The following is a 17,934-nucleotide window of genomic DNA, read 5'->3' on the forward strand; positions in this document are numbered from 1 at the left end:
ACTTAACTACCATGGTCACCATGTACCACTGAAACAACAACAACTTAACCACCATGGTCACCATGTACCACTGAAACAACAACAACTTAACCACCATGGTCACCATGTACCACTGAAACAACAACCACCATGGTGACCATGTACCACTGAAACAACAACAACGTAACTACCATGGTGACCATGTACCACTGAAACAACAACTTAACTACCATGGTCACCATGTACCACTAAAACAACAACTACTTAACCACCATGGTCACCATGTTCCACTGAAACAACAACGTAACCACCATGGTGACCATGTAACACTGAAACAACAACTTAACCACCATGGTCACCATGTACCACTGAAACAACAACAACTTAACCACCATGGTCACCATGTACCACTGAAACAACAACTTAACCACCATGGCCACCATGTACCACTGAAACAACAACTTAACCACCATGGTCACCATGTACCACTGAAACAACAACTTAACCACCATGGTGACCATGTACCACTGAAACAACAACAACTTAACCACCATGGTCACCATGTACCACTGAAACAACAACGTAACTACCATGGTCACCATGTACCACTGAAATAACAACTACTTAACCACCATGGTGACCATGTACCACTGAAACAACAACAACTTAACCACCATGGTCACCATGTACCACTGAAACAACAACTTAACCACCATGGTCACCATGTACCACTGAAACAACAACTTAACCACCATGGTGACCATGTACCACTGAAACAACAACAACTTAACCACCATGGTCACCATGTACCACTGAAACAACAACGTAACTACCATGGTCACCATGTACCACTGAAACAACAACTTAACCACCATGGTGACCATGTACCACTGAAACAACAACAACTTAACCACCATGGTCACCATGTACCACTGAAACAACAACTTAACCACCATGGTGACCATGTACCACTGAAACAACAACAACTTAACCACCATGGTGACCATGTACCACTGAAACAACAACAACTTAACCACCATGGTGACCATGTACCACTGAAACAACAACTTAACCACCATGGTCACCATGTACCACTGAAACAACAACTTAACCACCATGGTCACCATGTAACACTGAAACAACAACAACTTAACCACCATGGTCACCATGTACCACTGAAACAACAACTTAACCACCATGGTCACCATGTACCACTGAAACAACAACTTAACCACCATGGTGACCATGTACCACTGAAATAACAACAACTTAACCACAGCACTAGAATGAGATTAGATTTCTATGGACCTAACACCCTAAACACCTCACCAGTTTCACACATTTTTGTTGTTGTTGTTATGTTTTAAATTGTAATTTAATTAACAACAATGGTAATGAAGTTACTAACAAGATACAATGAATAATAGGCTATGTTATCATGAGATTCACATTGGCAGCAGCAGACGGCAAACGACCCATAAAAGCATTGGCCAGCCTTAATTTAGCCTCATTCCTAGCTGCCTTCACAGAGTTACCCTTATGAGACATGGGACATCGCACGATCAGCTCCTAAACCCCATGGGCTACAATCCCACCTACATCGGCTGCTCAGATTTCTGTCAGACATTGGAAGAATCCAGTGAAATAGGTTATTAGAGTTACCAGGCAGACAGCTTGGGAGATAAGACCGACCGTGGAATACAGAGGCCTAAAGATAGAATGAGGTTCTGAGTCTGAGGAGGAAGTAGAGTAGCATTGTTCCACTCCTGGGGATAACAAGGGGAGTTTTAATTGGCCAGGGGCACCATGGATCTCACAGATGCTGTTGGGCTTGACTGGGTGCTATGGTCTGGCTGTGTGTCGTGTCCCATTACATCATCCCTCTCTCTCGTTCCTGCTATCATATTTTCACTGTTCTGCTCTGACATTACTGGGCCCCAGAGGAAGGACCAGATGACTATGCTTCCTCCCAAAGGGCCTAGACGAGAGGGCAGTGTATGTGTACTATGCCTGCGTACAATTTGTTCTCTGTGTGTCCTATGAGAAAGAGAACATGTTTGTGTGTCCTACTTAGCACGTGTTTCTATGTTTTATGAGTGCTAGGTTTGTGTGTGTCTCTCCCACAGGACAGTATCTGTCTGTCGGCCGGCCTCGCCGTCTGTCTACCTTCTGTGGTTTGAAGTCATATTTCACACAGTGCTGGAATCCCTTCCCCTTGGACTTTAACGAGGTCACAATCAAACAGCCGGCCACAAAGTGTGCAGAGTATCCCAGACCTTTGTTGGTGCGAAAACTACAGGAAGAGAGGGAAGAAAAAGACAAAAAAAGAGAAGGAAAAAACACAATTCAGTTAGTGAGCGTGACGGCTCACTTTAACACAGCCTAACACTCAAGGGCAGACGGGGGTTGAGACAAGTCAACCTGCCAATAAATCATTCAAACATACACATTTAAAAAACACTTTGAAAACGGAGGAGAGACAGAGATGGCGAAAGCCTCAATCATTTGTCAACTTCACAACAAATTCCCATTTGTGGGTGTCTGTTCTGAGCGAGCAGGGGCCCCGGCGGTCGCCGTGTGATTTAGTGAACTAATCTCTTTTTAAAAGGGCAGAGTCTGAAGTAGTTTTACTACAGAATTTTCTGCCTCTAGCTGGCTGGCTGTGTGTGGTTGGTTATCATTTTCAGAAGGCCCACCAAACAGAAGGCCCACCAAATCCCGGCACATCAATTAGATTTTTTGACAGAAATTAATTATCGGCTGAAAATAGGAACGAGTGAGGCCCTGATTTAGTGTCCCTGAGAGAGGGAGGGAGGGAGGAATGGAGAGAGGAAAGAGTAAGGGGGAGAGAGGAGAGAGAGAGGAGAGGAGAGAGAAAGAAGGGTGAGAGAGAGAGAAGGATGAGAGAGAGGTAAATGGAAAGAGAGAGAGGCATTGCATCAGTATGCCTACTTCATCTGGTAATGTGTGTGTGTGTGTGTGTGTGTGTGTGTGTGTGTGTGTGTGTGTGTGTGTGTGTGTGTGTGTGTGTGTGTGTGTGTGTATTAAGCCTCTCTCTGATGTCAGTTTTTTTTTTACTATTTGGGGATGACTTCATCCTACAATTTTGATGAACAAGGGAAAAAATCAAATAGCTTTCCTTAGCGAGCAAATACAGTATACACAAACACACAAAGGGAACTACGGTGTGAGCCAAATTCTATTTGAATACACCTGAATAATATCGGATTATCCATACAAAATGTATGCATGGGTATCTCAAGTCAGGATATGAGTAGAGACGCCATTTGCATAGAGAAAGAGAACAAATCAAGCAGCAGTAAGTTGTGTCAGTGTTAGCGTGGGTGTATGAGACTGACGACATTAGTCGGTGGCTACAGACTGACAAATCACAATGATTCGCCATTTAGGATGCAAGGTGATAGCTAGTCTGTCTGCAGTCGCCGAGTGCAGTGGAGTTGATCTCCAACATGGACGCCTGGTGTATGGAACTCACCAGTACAGGTAAGGCTTGTCCTTGTCAACATTGATGTTGTTGATTGGATCCATGCGGAGCCACGTGTGGAAGGTGAATCCACTCTGGTACGGCCATTTGGCTATAGGGGGCAGAGCTATAGCCTGTGAGGAGACAAACGGTTAGCTCAATGAGCCGAGAAACAATGTTTTAAAAATAGCATTGTGAGTAGTGTGACCTAGACTACAGTGGGTCCAAGGAAGTGATGGTTGTTCATGCGTGTGTGTGTGTCTATCCAGAGGGCTTCCTGCCTCATTAGCCAGATTCACAGCAAGGGGAAGGCGTGTGCTTAGTGCTCAGTCTCCGCTGCACACACACCAATCACATACCCTCTTAGGGCGGCCCTGAGCTCACCCTCACCAAAGGGCACTGTCACCATGGCAATGGAAGGGTACACAGAGACATACAGTGCACACACACACACTCACTCTCTCTCTCCACATACAATAGCTTTCTGGAACACTCACATTGTAAGACAAAATTGGAGCAGACATGATTATCTCTATAGTTAGCTATCTAGCCCAGGTACTGTAGAGTCAAATGTACCACGGCCACATACAGGTGTAGACAGCATTCAGGTGAGACTCATTGAGAAAATAGTGACGGGTAAAGGTCCTAGACGGAGATACACAGTTAAAACTTAGCAAACAGGCTATGATGTCGTCCTTCATGAAAACCTAGCCGACTTGGCCTAAGATATGAGATCATAGCTGAGACTACGTCTCAGTTTTCATCCTTCATTGCCTTGAAGACTTCAGCAAGAGCAGCTTAACTGAGTTAGTGAAGCTAAGTCTTCACTTTTAAACCCATTGACACCAGGAAGTGTTCTAGAACACTGCTCTATTTTAAGAGAAAGAGAGGGGAATAAAGAGAGGGGAATAAAGAGAGGGGAATAACGGAACATTCCCAGGGGACTTATATGGTATTCTTTCACTCACTAAATCACATGGCTGGCGGGCTGGCTGAATGGCTGGATAGATAAAAAAGGTATTGGAAAAAGCAGCTTAGGGATTGATGCTATGAGAAGGAAGGGGTGAGAATGAGTTCGGAGACGGCTAGGAGCATTAGAATGAAGGGATGAGAAGGAGAACAAAGGGAAGACGGCTAGGAGCATTAGAATGAAGGGATGAGAAGGAGAACAGAGGGAAGACGGCTAGGAGCATTAGAATGAAGGGATGAGAAGGAGAACAAAGGGAAGACGGCTAGGAGCATTAGAATGAAGGGATGAGAAGAACAGAGGGAAGACGGCTAGGAGCATTAGAATGAAGGGATGAGAAGGAGAACAGAGGGAAGACGGCTAGGAGCATTAGAATGAAGGGATGAGAAGAACAGAGGGAAGACGGCTAGGAGCATTAGAATGAAGGGAGGAGAAGGAGAACAGAGGGAAGACGGCTAGGAGCATTAGAATGAAGGGATGAGAAGGAGAACAGAGGGAAGACGGCTAGGAGCATTAGAATGAAGGGAGGAGAAGGAGAACAGAGAGAAGAAGGCTAGGAGCATTAGAATGAAGGGATGAGAAGGAGAACAGAGGGAAGACGGCTAGGAGCATTAGAATGAAGGGAGGAGAAGGAGAACAGAGGGAAGACGGCTAGGAGCATTAGAATGAAGGGAGGAGAAGGAGAACAGAGGGGAGACGGCTAGGAACATTAGAATGAAGGGAGGAGAAGGAGAACAGAGGGAAGACGGCTAGGAACATTAGAATGAAGGGAGGAGAAGAACAGAGGGAAGATGGCTAGGAACATTAGAATGAAGGGAGGAGAAGGAGAACAGAGGGAAGATGGCTAGGAACATTAGAATGAAGGGAGGAGAAGGAGAACAGAGGGAAGACGGCTAGGAACATTAGAATGAAGGGAGGAGAACAGAGGGAAGACGGCTAGGAACATTAGAATGAAGGGAGGAGAAGGAGAACAGAGGGAAGACGACTAGGAGCATTAGAATGAAGGGAGGAGAAGGAGAACAGAGGGAAGATGGCTAGGAGCATTAGAATGAAGGGAGGAGAACAGTGGAAGATTAGCTAGCATCTGTGCTCCTCCTCTCTTCCAATGCAGCTTATTCAACACACACACAGAAATACAGTATGACCCAAGCTACATGTGGTTGGTAAACCTTGGCATTATAGGATATAGAAGCCAAGATGTGTGCTGGGTCAGAGCTTATAGGCAATTCATGATGCATTATCTTAGTTATTGCTAATGCGTCCGGCCTTGGATCATGTGGGAAGTCAAGCACAAGAGGATGTAACCCATTTAGAAGCTATCCAGAGGTGCTGTAAATACCACGACCTTACCGGAGACACCGTGTTCACCGAGACTCATACCAGTCACTACAAGTCTGAAACGACTTTTACCTTACATAGTGCACGACTTGAACAGTGCTTAGGGGAATACCAGGTGTAGCGTCAGACTGTAGTCTAGTTGGGTAGTGTCTTCTGTCTTCTAATGATCAGTCTGACTCCGGTATACATGGTGTACTGAGTTGTTACTGTACTCACAGCAGCACTCTTCCCTGGGAAGCTGAAGAAAGAGTCAGGTCCGTTCCGGTGGGCCATGCTCCTCAGGACAGACAGCAGCTTCACCGCATGGGGAGGCTGGAGGGAAGAACACGCACAAGATGAGACCCCAGACTTTTTCCCCCTCACCTTTATTTAACCAGGTAGGCTAGTTGAGAACAAGTTCTCATTTGCAACTGCGACCTGGCCAAGATAAAGCATAAAAGTGTGAACAGACAACAACACAGAGTTACACATGGAGTAAACAATAAACAAGTCAATAACACACTAGAGGGGGGGGGGGGGGGGATGAGTCTATATAGATTGTGTGCAAAAGGCATGAGGAGGTAGGCAATAAATAGGCCATAGGAGCGAATAATTACAATTTAGCAGATTAACACTGGAGTGATAAATCATCAGATGATCATGTGCAAGTAGAGATACTGGTGTGCAAAAGAGCAGAAAAGTAAATAAATAAAAACAGTAAGGGGATGAGGTAGGTAGATTGGGTGGGCTGTTTACAGATGGACTATGTAGAGCTGCAGCGATCGGTTAGCTGCTCAGATAGCAGATGTTTAAAGTTGGTGAGGGAAATAAAAGTCTCCAACTTCAGCGACTTTGATAAGGGTGCACCGCATCCGCAAGTACACACACACACAAACACACTTCAATGTAAAGCCACAGTGCATTCGGGAAAGTATTCAGACACCTTCCCTGTTTCCACATTTTGTTACAGCCTTATTCTAAAATCGATGAAATACAAAAAATCATCCAGCTACAAAAAATACCCCATAATGACAAAGCAAAAACGGGTTTTTATAAATTTTTGCAAATGTATTACAAATACAAACCCTATTTACATAAGTATTCAGACCCTTCACTATGAGACTAATTTGAGCTCCGGTGCATCCTATTTCCGTTGATCATCCTTGAGATGTTTCTACAACTTGTTTAGATTCCACCTGTTGTAAATTCAATTGATTGGACATGATTTGGAAAGCCACACACCTGTCTATATAAGGTCTCGCAGCTGACAGTACATGTCAGAACAAAAACCAAGCCATGAGGTGGAAGGAAGTCTGTAGAGCTCCGAGACAGGATTGTGTCAAAGCACCGATCTGGGGAAGGGTAACAAAATGTCTGCAGCATTGAAGGTCCCCAAGAACACAGTGGCCTCCATAATTCTTAAATGGAAGATGTTTGGAACGACCAAGACTCTGCCTAGAGCTGGCTGCCTGGACTGAGCAATTGTGGGAGAAGGGTCTTGATCAGGGAGGTGTCCAAGAACCCAATGGTCCCTCTGACAAAGCTCCAGTGTTCCTCTGTGGAGATGAGAGAACCTTCCAGAAAAACAACCATCTCTGCCGTACTCCACCAATCAGCCCTTTATGGTAGAGTGGCCAGACGGAAACCACTCCTCAGTAAAAAGGCACATGATAGCCCACTTGAGAGTTTGGCAAAAGGCACCTAAATGACTCTCAGACCATGAGAAACAAGATTTTCTGGTCTGATGAAACCAAACTTGAACTCTTTGGCCTGAATGCCAAGCGCCACGCCTTGAGAAAACCTGGCACCATCCTTAAGTTGAAGCATGGTGGTGGCAGAATCATGCCGTGGGGAAGTCTTTCAGCGGCAGGGACTGGGAGACTAGTCAGGAGAGGGATAGATGAACGGAGCGGAGAGATCCTTGACGAAAACCTGCTACAGAGTGCTCAGGACCTCAGACTGGAGCGAAGGTTCACCTTCCAACAGGACAATAACGCAGGAATGGCACACAGCCAAGACAACACAGGAATTTCTTCGCGACAAGTCTGAATGTCCTTGAGTGGCCGAGCCAGAGCCCGGACGTGAACCCGATCGAACATCTCTGGAGAGACCTGAAAATATCTGTATCCAACTTGACCGAGCTTGAGAGGATCTACAGAGAAGAATGGGAGAAACTCCCCAAATACAGGTGTGCCAAGCTTGTAGCGTCAAACCCAAGAAGACACAAGGCTGTAATCACTGCCAAAGGTGATTCAATAAAGTACTTAGTGAAGGGTCTGAATACTTATGTAAATGTGATTATTTTTCATACATTTGCAAAAGTTTCTAAAAAACAATTTTTGCTTTGCCATTAAGGGATATTGTGTGTAGATTGAGGAAAAAAAGATTGAATCAATTTTAAAATAAGGCGGCAACGTAACAAAATGTGGAAGAAGGCAAGGGGGTCTGAATACTTCCTGAACGCACTGTATAAGTTCAAGTTCACAGGCAGGTAAGCAAGCAACAAAAAAACACACACCAACATCTCCACAACTACAGAGTCAAGGTCTATTTTCAGCTTTCCTATATTGACCTCTACTAACCAAGTCAACATCTTGTTGAGAACTCTCTAGAGACATACTGAGAATGCAGTAGTTCTGTTGATCTACTTTACATTCCCGTTGATGCTGCAAGGTCACCCGCTTCAGATCAGAGCCCCCTTCCTTTCAACCCAAATGTAAATCAAAACCCACGGAACCGTGATCAACGTTGATAAACCTCCATAATATATTGATGAGCTTTTCTTCCGAGAAGGCCTCGGTCGGTTTAATTTCTGTGGAGGCTGCAGTAAGCGTATCACACTGTGTTCAAATCCTGTTATGGAGAGACTCCTGATAGACGCATCATCTCTTGCCAACCCCCTCAGATAATATTTCACAGAGCTAGCAGTGTGTGTGTGTGTGGGGGGGGGGGGGTGGACGCAAATGGAGAAGCACAAAAGCAGCTTGCCCCCATTTCCTTGACAATCTGATTCCACACTGATCAATGGGCCTCGCTATTCCTTCCCTCTCTCCCGTCTCAATGGAGCAGGGACTCAGTTGATAATACATTATATACACTCATATTCATGGGACAACCTACTAGATCTGCTGTTTTTACACAAGGGCTATTCCCACTGTACTGTAATGACTCCACCCTGCTGGGCAAGACTGTCCAGGCTGTCTTCCCACTGTACTGTACTGACTCCACCCTGCTAGGCAAGACTGTCCAGGCTGTCTTCCCACTGTAGTGTAATGACTCCACCCTGCTGGGCAAGACTGTCCAGGCTGTCTTCCCACTGTACTGTAATGACTCCACCCTGCTGGGCAAGACTGTCCAGGCTGTCTTCCCACTGTACTGTAACGACTCCACCCTGCTGGGCAAGACTGTCCAGGCTGTCTTCCCACTGTACTGTAATGACTCCACCCTGCTGGGCAAGACTGTCCAGGCTGTCTTCCCACTGTACTGTAATGACTCCACCCTGCTAGGCAAGACTGTCCAGGCTGTCTTCCCACTGTACTTTAATGACTCCACCCTGCTGGGCAAGACTGTCCAGGCTGTCTTCCCACTGTACTTTAATGACTCCACCCTGCTAGGCAAGACTGTTCGGGGTGTCTTGGTGGAAGACTACAAAACCCAGGTTGGAAAACAAATTCTTATTCAAGTTTATTTTATATAGCCCTTCGTACATCAGCTAATATCTCGAAGTGCTGTACAGAAACCCAGCCTAAAACCCCAAACAGCAAGCAATGCAGGTGTAGAAGCACGGCGGCTAGGAAAAACTCCCTGGAAAGGCCAAAACCTAGGAAGAAACCTAGAGAGGAACCAGGCTATTATGTTCCCCTCTCTCCACTGAGATTCTCTGCCTCTAACCCTATTACAGGGGCTGAGTCACTGGCTTACTGGTGCTCTTTCATGCCGTCCCTAGGAGGGGTGCGTCACTTGAGTGGGTTGAGTTACTGACGTGATCTTCCTGTCTGGGTTGGCGCCCCCCCTTGGTTTGTGCTGTGGTGGAGATCTTTGTGGGCTATACTCGGCCTTGTCTCAGGATGGTAAGTTGGTGGTTGAAGATATCCCTCTAATGGTGTGGGGGCTGTGCTTTGGCAAAGTGGGTGGGGTTATATCCTTCCTGTTTGGCCCTGTCCGGGGGTATCATCGGATGGGGCCACAGTGTCTCCTGACCCCTCCTGTCTCAGCCTCCAGTATTTATGCTGCAATAGTTTATGTGTCGGGGGGCTAGGGTCAGTTGGTTATATCTGGAGTACTTCTCCTGTCTTATCCGGTGTCCTGTGTGAATTTAAGTATGCTCTGTCTAATTCTCTCCTTCTTTCTCTCTGAGTACCTGAGCCCTAGAACCATGCGTCAGGACTACCGGGCATGATGACTCCTTGCTGTCCCCAGTCCACCTGGCCTTGCTGCTGTTCCAGTTTCAACTGTTCTGCCTATGGAACGCCGACCTGTCCACCGGACGTGCTACCTGTCCCAGACCTGCTGTTTTCAACTCTCTAGAGACCGCAGGAGCGGTGGAGATACTCTTAATGATCGGCTATGAAAAGGGGTGGCCAGTACTCTTCTGGCTGTGCCAGGTGGAGATTATAACAGAACATGGCCAAGATGTTCAAATGTTCATAAATGACCAGCATGGTCAAATAATAATCAGGAGTAAATGTCAGTTGGCTTTTCATAGCCGATCATTAAGAGTATCTCTACCGCTCCTGCGGTCTCTAGAGAGTTGAAAATGTATCTTAAGTATAGATACTATCTTATGATAGGATGATAGGATAGTACTATTTATGTTCAACTGTTAAATGTGTGTGATTTAATCCCAAACACTAATCTAAGATCAGTTTACCCTCTCCTTAAATCGTAACATTACCCAGTAGAAGGTAGAATGATAGAACTGCCTTCATAATCAGAGCTAAGAGGCAACTTCCTCCTCAAGTTATTACACATTAATAATGCAGTAATGTTTTGGGGATTAGCCCAATAGACAGCGATGGTGTGTCTGCACTACATAGTGTGATGTATGGTACCAGAGCACAGAGAGGCTAAAATTCTGTGTACAGGCTACCAGTTGAAGTGTTGCTAGCACATTCCCCATGCTCTCTACAAGACAAATATGACAGGGCGGTACGGTATGAAGGTTAGACTAGATGTGTTACCCATTGGCCTTTCTCTCCTTGCAGTTTGCTGAAGAACAACTTCAGCTCCTTGACTGTGATGCTGTAGGAGGCCAGTACTCCTAGCATGTCCACCATCAGGTCTGGAAGAGGGAAGGGACACACACACACACACACACACACACACACACACACACACACACACACACACACACACACACACACACAGTTTAAACATGACATATGTGAAGGGGGGAAACTGACAAGTTACCACACCCTAACAATAGACTTGAACAGAGTCAAAGTGAAAAGCAGCACACATACAGAGGGATATTAGAGAAACTCTATAACCAAAGTAACATTATTGTGTAACCTCTTGTTACTTGGCTAATAAAACATTTTATGGATTGACTACAAATAGACCAAAAACACTTCATACTAAAGAGAACATCAAAAAAGACTCAAATCGGATATTCAGCACTTAAAATACTATGCAAACCAAATCACCTTCTATTTGTTGGGTACACATATTTTCACTTTATCGCAAATGTAGAGAAGTGCTATTGCATTCCCCAGCACTGGGTTTGTTTTTTTAGTAATTTTTTTATTTCAACTTGATTTAAACAGGTAGGCTAGTTGAGAACAAGTTCTCATTTACAACTGCGACCTGGCCAAGACAAAGCAAAGCAGTGCGACAAACAACAACACAGAGTTACACATGGAATAAACAAGCATACAGTCAATAACACAATAGAGAAAAATAAAGTCTATATACATTGTGTGCAAAAGGCATGAGGAGGTAGGCAATAAATAGGCCATAGGGGCCAATAATTACAATTTAGCAGATTAACACTGGGGTGATAAATCATCAGATGATGATGTGCAAGTAGAAATACTGGTGTGCAAAAGAGCAGAAAAGTAAATCAAATAAAAACAGTATAAGGGTGAGGTAGGTAGATTGGGTGGGCTATTTACAGATGGGCTGTGTACAGCAGCAGCGATATCTGATATCTGATGTTTAAAGTTAGTGTGGCAAATATAAGTCTCCAGCGATTTTTGCAATTCGTTCCAGTCACTGGCAGCAGAGAACTGGAAGGAAAGGTGGCCAAAGTAGGCCAGTGAGACCAGTGAAACCAGTGAGACCAGTGAGATAGATATACCTGCTGGAGCGCGTACTACAGGTGGGTGTTATCGAGACCAGTGAGCTGAGATAAGGCGGAGCTTTACCTAGCAAAGACTTACAGATGACCTGGAGCCAGTGGGTCTGGCGACGAATATGTAGCGAGGGCCAGCCGATGAGAGCATACAGGTCGCAGTGGTGGGTGGTATATGGGGCTTTGGTGACAAAACGGATGGCACTGTGATAGACTGCATCCAGTTTGCTGAGTAGAGTGTTGGAGGCTATTTTGTAAATGACATCGCCGAAGTCGAGGATAGGTAGGATAGTCAGTTTTACTAGGGTATGTTTGGCGGCGTGAGTGAAGGAGGCTTTGTTGCGAAATAGAAAGCCGATTCTAGGTTTGATTTTGGATTGGAGATGTTTAATATGAGTCTGGAAGGAGAGTTTACAGTCTAGCCAGACACCTAGGTATTTGTAGTTGTCCACATATTCTAGGTCAGAACCGTCCAGAGTAGTGATGCTAGTCGGGCGGGCGAGTGCAGGCAGCGAACGGTTGAAAAGCATGCATTTAGTTTTACTAGCGTTTAAGAGCAGTTGGAGGCCACAGAAGGAGTGTTGTATGGCATTGAAGCTCGTTTGGAAGTTTGTTAACACAGTGTCCAAAGAAGGGCCAGATGTATACAGAATGATGTCGTCTGCGTAGAGGTGGATCAAGGAATCACCCGCAGCAAGAGCGACATCGTTGATATATACAGAGAAAAGAGTCGGCCCGAGAATTGAACCCTGTGGCACCGCTATAGAGACTGCCAGAGGTCCGGACAACAGGCCCTCCGATTTGACACAGTGAACTCTATCCGAGAAGTAGTTGGTGAACCAGGCGAGGCAGTCATTTGAGAAACTCTGGTGTCCTTTGACAGCTCTTTGTTCTTGGCCATAGTGGAGTTTGGAGTGTGACTGTTTGAGGTTGTGGACAGGTGTCTTTTATACTGATAACAAGTTCAAACAGGTGCCATTAATATACAGGTAACGAGTGGAGGACAGAGGAGCCTCTTAAAGAAGAAGTTACAGTTCTGTGAGAGCCAGAAATCTTGCTTGTTTGTAGGTGACCAAATACTTATTTTCCACCATAATTTGCAAATAAATTCATTAAAAATCCTACAGTGTGATTTTCTGGATTTACTTTTCTCATTTTGTCTGTCATAGTTGAAGAGTACCTATGATGAAAATTACAGGCCTCTCTCATCTTTTTAAGTGGGAGAACTTGCACAATTGGTGGCTGACTAAATACTTTTTTGCCCCACTGTAGGTCTATAACAGTTTGGGTCTAGAGTGTCACCCCCTTTGAAGAGGGGGGTGACAGTGGCAGCTTTCCAATCTTTAGGGATTTCGGACGATACGAAATAGAGGTTGAACAGACTGGTAATAGGGGTTGCAACAATGGAGGCGGATAATTTTAGGGTCCAGGGTCAAGATTGTCTAGCCCAGCTGATTTGTACGGGTCCAGGTTTTGCAGCTCTTTCAGAACATCTGCTATCTGGATTTGGGTGAAGGAGAAGCTGGGGAGGCTTGGGCAAGTAGCTGCGGGGAGTGCGGAGCTGTTGGCCGGGGTCGGGGTAGCCAGGAGGAAAGCATTGACAGCCATAGAGAAATGCTTATTGAAATTCTCGATTATCGTGGATTTATCGAAGGTGACAGTGTTACCTAGCCTCAGCGCAGTGGGCAGCTGGGAGGTGCTGCTCTTATTCTCCATGGACTTTACAGTGTCCCAAAACTTTTTGGAGTTAGAGCTACAGGATGCAAATTTCTGTTTGAAAAAGCTAGCCTTTGCTTTCCTGACTGACTGTGTATATTGGTTCCTGACTTCCCTGAAAAGTTGCATATCGCGGGGACTATTCGATGCTATTGCAGTCCGCCACAGGATGTTTTTCTGCTGGTCGAGGGCAATCAGGTCTGGAGTGAACCAAGGGCTATGTCTGTTCTTAGTTCTGCATTTATTGAAAGGGGCGTGTTTATTTAAGATGGTGAGGAAATTATTTTTAAAGAACGACCAGTCATCCTCGACTGACGGGATGAGGTAAATATCCTTCCAGGATACCCGGGCCAGGTCAATTAGAAAGGCCTGCTCGCAGAAGTGTTTTAGGTAGCGTTTGACAGTGATGAGGGGTGGTTGTTTGACTGCGGACCCATAGCAGATGCAGGCAATGAGGCAGTGATTGCTGAGATCCTGATTGAAAACAGCAGAAGTGTATTTGGAGGGCAAGTTGGTCAGGATAATATCTATGAGGGTGCCCATGTATACGGATTTAGGGTTGTACCTGGTGGGTTCCTTGATAATTTGTGTGAGATTGAGGGCATCTAGCTTAGAATGTAGGACTGCCGGGGTGTTAAACATATCCCAGTTTAGGTCACCTAACAGAACGAGCTCTGAAAATAGATGGGGGGCAATCAATTCACATATGTTGTCCAGAGCACAGCTGGGAGCTGAAGGAGGTCTATAACAGGCGGCAACAGTGAGAGACTTATTTCTGGAAAGATTAATTTTTAAATTAGAAGCTTGAACTGTTTGGGCATAGACCTGGAAGGTATGACAGAACTTTGCAAGCCATCTCTGCAGTAGATTGCAACTCCTCCCAGTTTGGCAGTTATATCTTGACGGAAAATGTTGTAGTTGGGGATGGAAATCTCAGAATTTTTGGTGGCCTTCCTAAGCCAGGATGCAGACACGGCAAGGACATCAGGGTTGGCAGAGTGTGCTGAAGCAGTGAGTAAAACAAACTTAGGGAGGAAGCTTCTGATGTTAACATGCATGAAACCAAGGCTTTTTCGGTTACAGAAGTCAACAAATGAGAGTGCCTGGGGACACGCAGGGCCTGGGTTGACCACTTCACCTGAGGAACAGAGGAGTAGGATGAGGCTACGGCTAAAGGCTATCAAAACTGGTCGTCTAGTGCGTTGGGGACAGAGAATAAAAGGAGCAGATTTCTGGGCGTGGTAGAACAGATTCAGGGCATAATGTACAGACAGGGGTATGGTGGGGTGTGGGTACAGTGGAGGTAAACCCAGGCATTTTGTGACGATAAGAGAGGTTGACACACCAGTTATGCTGGGTGAGGTCACCGCATGTGTGGGAGGTGGGATAAAGGAGTTATCAGAGGCATGTTGAGTGGGACTAGGGGCTCTGCAGTAAACTAAAACAATGATAACTATCCTAAACAACAGTATACAAGGCATATTGACATTTGAGAGAGACATAAAGCGAAAGCAAATCACAGGTGTTGATTGGGAGAGCTAGCTAAGACAACAACGGGTAAGACGACAACAGCTAATCAGCTAAGACAACAACAACAGGTAAAATGGTGCTGAATGGGCAGAGGGTCAGTTAACTACACACAGGGCCTGAGTTCGAGGCTGAGGCCGATAGATAAACATAAACAAAATGGAGTACAGTGATTAATGACAGTCCAGCAGGGATCAGCTATGTAGCCAAGTGATCATAGGGTCCAGTGAACATCAGTAGATGAAACAGGGAAGCCGCTGGGTAGTCGTTACTACCTAGCAAGCAGGAGACACGGCGTTTAAAGTTAGCAGGCCGGGGCAAGTAGAAGCGCTTGCTCCGACATCCGGCAAAGGCCGGTTGAGGGCACAGCAGATGGAGTTACGTCGGCAGACCAGTCGTGGTGGAACGGCGGTGCTCCTTATCAACGAAGGGTCCAGGCCAGTTGGCGAAAGAGGTAATGTAGTTATAGTAATTTAATTTGCTAGCCGGGAGCTGCGCCTGGCTCGCGGCTAACTGGTGCTAGCATCGGGACAAGGGTGTTAGCCACTATAGCCACTCGGTAGCAACTAGCTAGCAGCGATGATCCGCTGCAAAGGTCCAGAGCTTACGGCAAGAATCCGGTGGAGTAGTGGATTCTAGCTGTGTTGGGGGGGGGGCTATAGGGATGCTAGAGAACATCTCTCTCTGTTCACTGAGATGAAAATGGTCCTTCATGGCATTAGCCAGTAATGTGTATTGATTGGCTTATCAATGCACACTCCCCTTGGCATTCAGCCTATAATAAGACACATTACTGGCTAATGCCATGTAGGACCATTTTCATCTCAGTGAACAGAGAGATGCTCTATAGCCTCCCAGAGCGACCTGGGGCATCAGAGGACTGACACACACCAGCCATGGAAGGAGAAGGGAGAGAGGCCGTCTGATTTAACAGCCTAACGCCCGTTTCACACTACTGAGCCAAGCAGAGTCAAAACATATTGCAATGGCCTGGTTACATCATAATTGCCGGAGACGTGCTGAAAGGACGACGTGAAAAGAAGATATCAGAGCAAGTGCAGTCGGTTCGGGTTGGCACATTAGTGTAAAAATAGTTTATTTGTCTGTCTGGCCTGAACTACATGTTCATGTTGCCTGGGTTTGTCTGTCTGTCTGTCTGTCTGTCTGTCTGGCCTGGACTGCATGTTCATGTTCCCTGGGTCTGTCTGTCTGTCTGTCTGTCTGTCTGTCTGTCTGTCTGGCTGGCTGGCCTGGACTGCATGTTCATGTTCCCTGGGTTTGTCTGTCTGTCTGTCTGTCTGTCTGTCTGGCCTGAACTACATGTTCATGTTCCCTGGGTTTGTCTGTCTGTCTGTCTGTCTGTCTGGCCTGGACTGCATGTTCATGTTGCCTGGGTTTGTCTGTCTGTCTGTCTGTCTGTCTGGCCTGGACTGCATGTTCATGTTGCCTGGGTTTGTCTGTCTGTCTGTCTGTCTGTCTGGCCTGGACTGCATGTTCATGTTCCCTGGGTTTGTCTGTCTGTCTGTCTGTCTGTCTGGCCTGGACTGCATGTTCATGTTCCCTGGGTTTGTCTGTCTGTCTGTCTGTCTGTCTGGCCTGGACTACATGTTCATGTTCCCTGGGTTTGTCTGTCTGTCTGTCTGTCTGTCTGGCCTGAACTACATGTTCATGTTGCCTGGGTTTGTCTGTCTGTCTGTCTGTCTGTCTGGCCTGGACTACATGTTCATGTTCCCTGGGTTTGTCTGTCTGTCTGTCTGTCTGTCTGTCTGGCCTGGACTGCATGTTCATGTTCCCTGGGTTTGTCTGTCTGGCTGTCTGTCTGGCCTGGACTACATGTTCATGTTGCCTGGGTTTGTCTGTCTGTCTGTCTGTCTGTCTGGCCTGGACTGCATGTTCATGTTCCCTGGGTTTGTCTGTCTGGCTGTCTGTCTGGCCTGGACTACATGTTCATGTTCCCTGGGTTTGTCTGTCTGTCTGTCTGGCCTGGACTACATGTTCATGTTCCCTGGGTTTGTCTGTCTGTCTGTCTGTCTGTCTGGCCTGGACTGCATGTTCATGTTGCCTGGGTTTGTCTGTCTGTCTGTCTGTCTGTCTGGCCTGGACTGCATGTTCATGTTCCCTGGGTTTGTCTGTCTGTCTGTCTGTCTGTCTGGCCTGGACTGCATGTTCATGTTGCCTGGGTTTGTCTGTCTGTCTGTCTGTCTGTCTGGCCTGGACTGCATGTTCATGTTCCCTGGGTTTGTCTGTCTGTCTGTCTGTCTGTCTGGCCTGGACTGCATGTTCATGTTCCCTGGGTTTGTCTGTCTGGCTGTCTGTCTGGCCTGGACTACATGTTCATGTTCCCTGGGTTTGTCTGTCTGGCCTGGACTACATGTCCATGTTCCCTGGGTTTGTCTGTCTGGCCTGGACTACATGTCCATGTTCCCTGGGTCTGTCTGTTTGTCTGTCTGTCTGGCCTGGACTGCATGTCCATGTTCCCTGGGTCTGTCTGTCTGTTTGTCTGTCTGTCTGGCCTGGACTGCATGTTAATGTTCCCTGGGCTAATGGTTTCATTATGCTAAGGCTGATCATCCTGCTCTGCCAGGCCAGCGGTCAATCATTGAGCTTTAGAAGAGTTATTTTGGCCTCATTAGTAACTGGGTGAGAGTCTGG

At 46.3% G+C, this 17,934-nt stretch overlaps 1 protein-coding gene across 6 annotated transcripts in view; it reads right to left on the minus strand.

Annotated features, from left to right (window-relative positions):
* The window catches only part of LOC129841100 (lipopolysaccharide-responsive and beige-like anchor protein), a 340,220-nt gene that overhangs the window by 277,122 nt on the left and 45,164 nt on the right, over window positions 1–17,934 (minus strand). For all 6 annotated transcript variants that reach the window (XM_055909205.1, XM_055909200.1, XM_055909204.1 and 3 more), the window contains exons 4-7: window positions 10,928–11,028; window positions 5,985–6,080; window positions 3,476–3,597; window positions 2,146–2,272 (exon numbers count right to left, since the gene is read on the minus strand). In XM_055909205.1, coding sequence (XP_055765180.1) covers window positions 2,146–2,272; window positions 3,476–3,597; window positions 5,985–6,080; window positions 10,928–11,028 — 446 coding nt within the window. The remainder of the gene's footprint in view (window positions 1–2,145; window positions 2,273–3,475; window positions 3,598–5,984; window positions 6,081–10,927; window positions 11,029–17,934) is intronic.

Source organism: Salvelinus fontinalis, chromosome 42 (assembly GCF_029448725.1).
Source record: "Salvelinus fontinalis isolate EN_2023a chromosome 42, ASM2944872v1, whole genome shotgun sequence".
Taxonomy (NCBI): Eukaryota; Metazoa; Chordata; class Actinopteri; order Salmoniformes; family Salmonidae; genus Salvelinus; species Salvelinus fontinalis.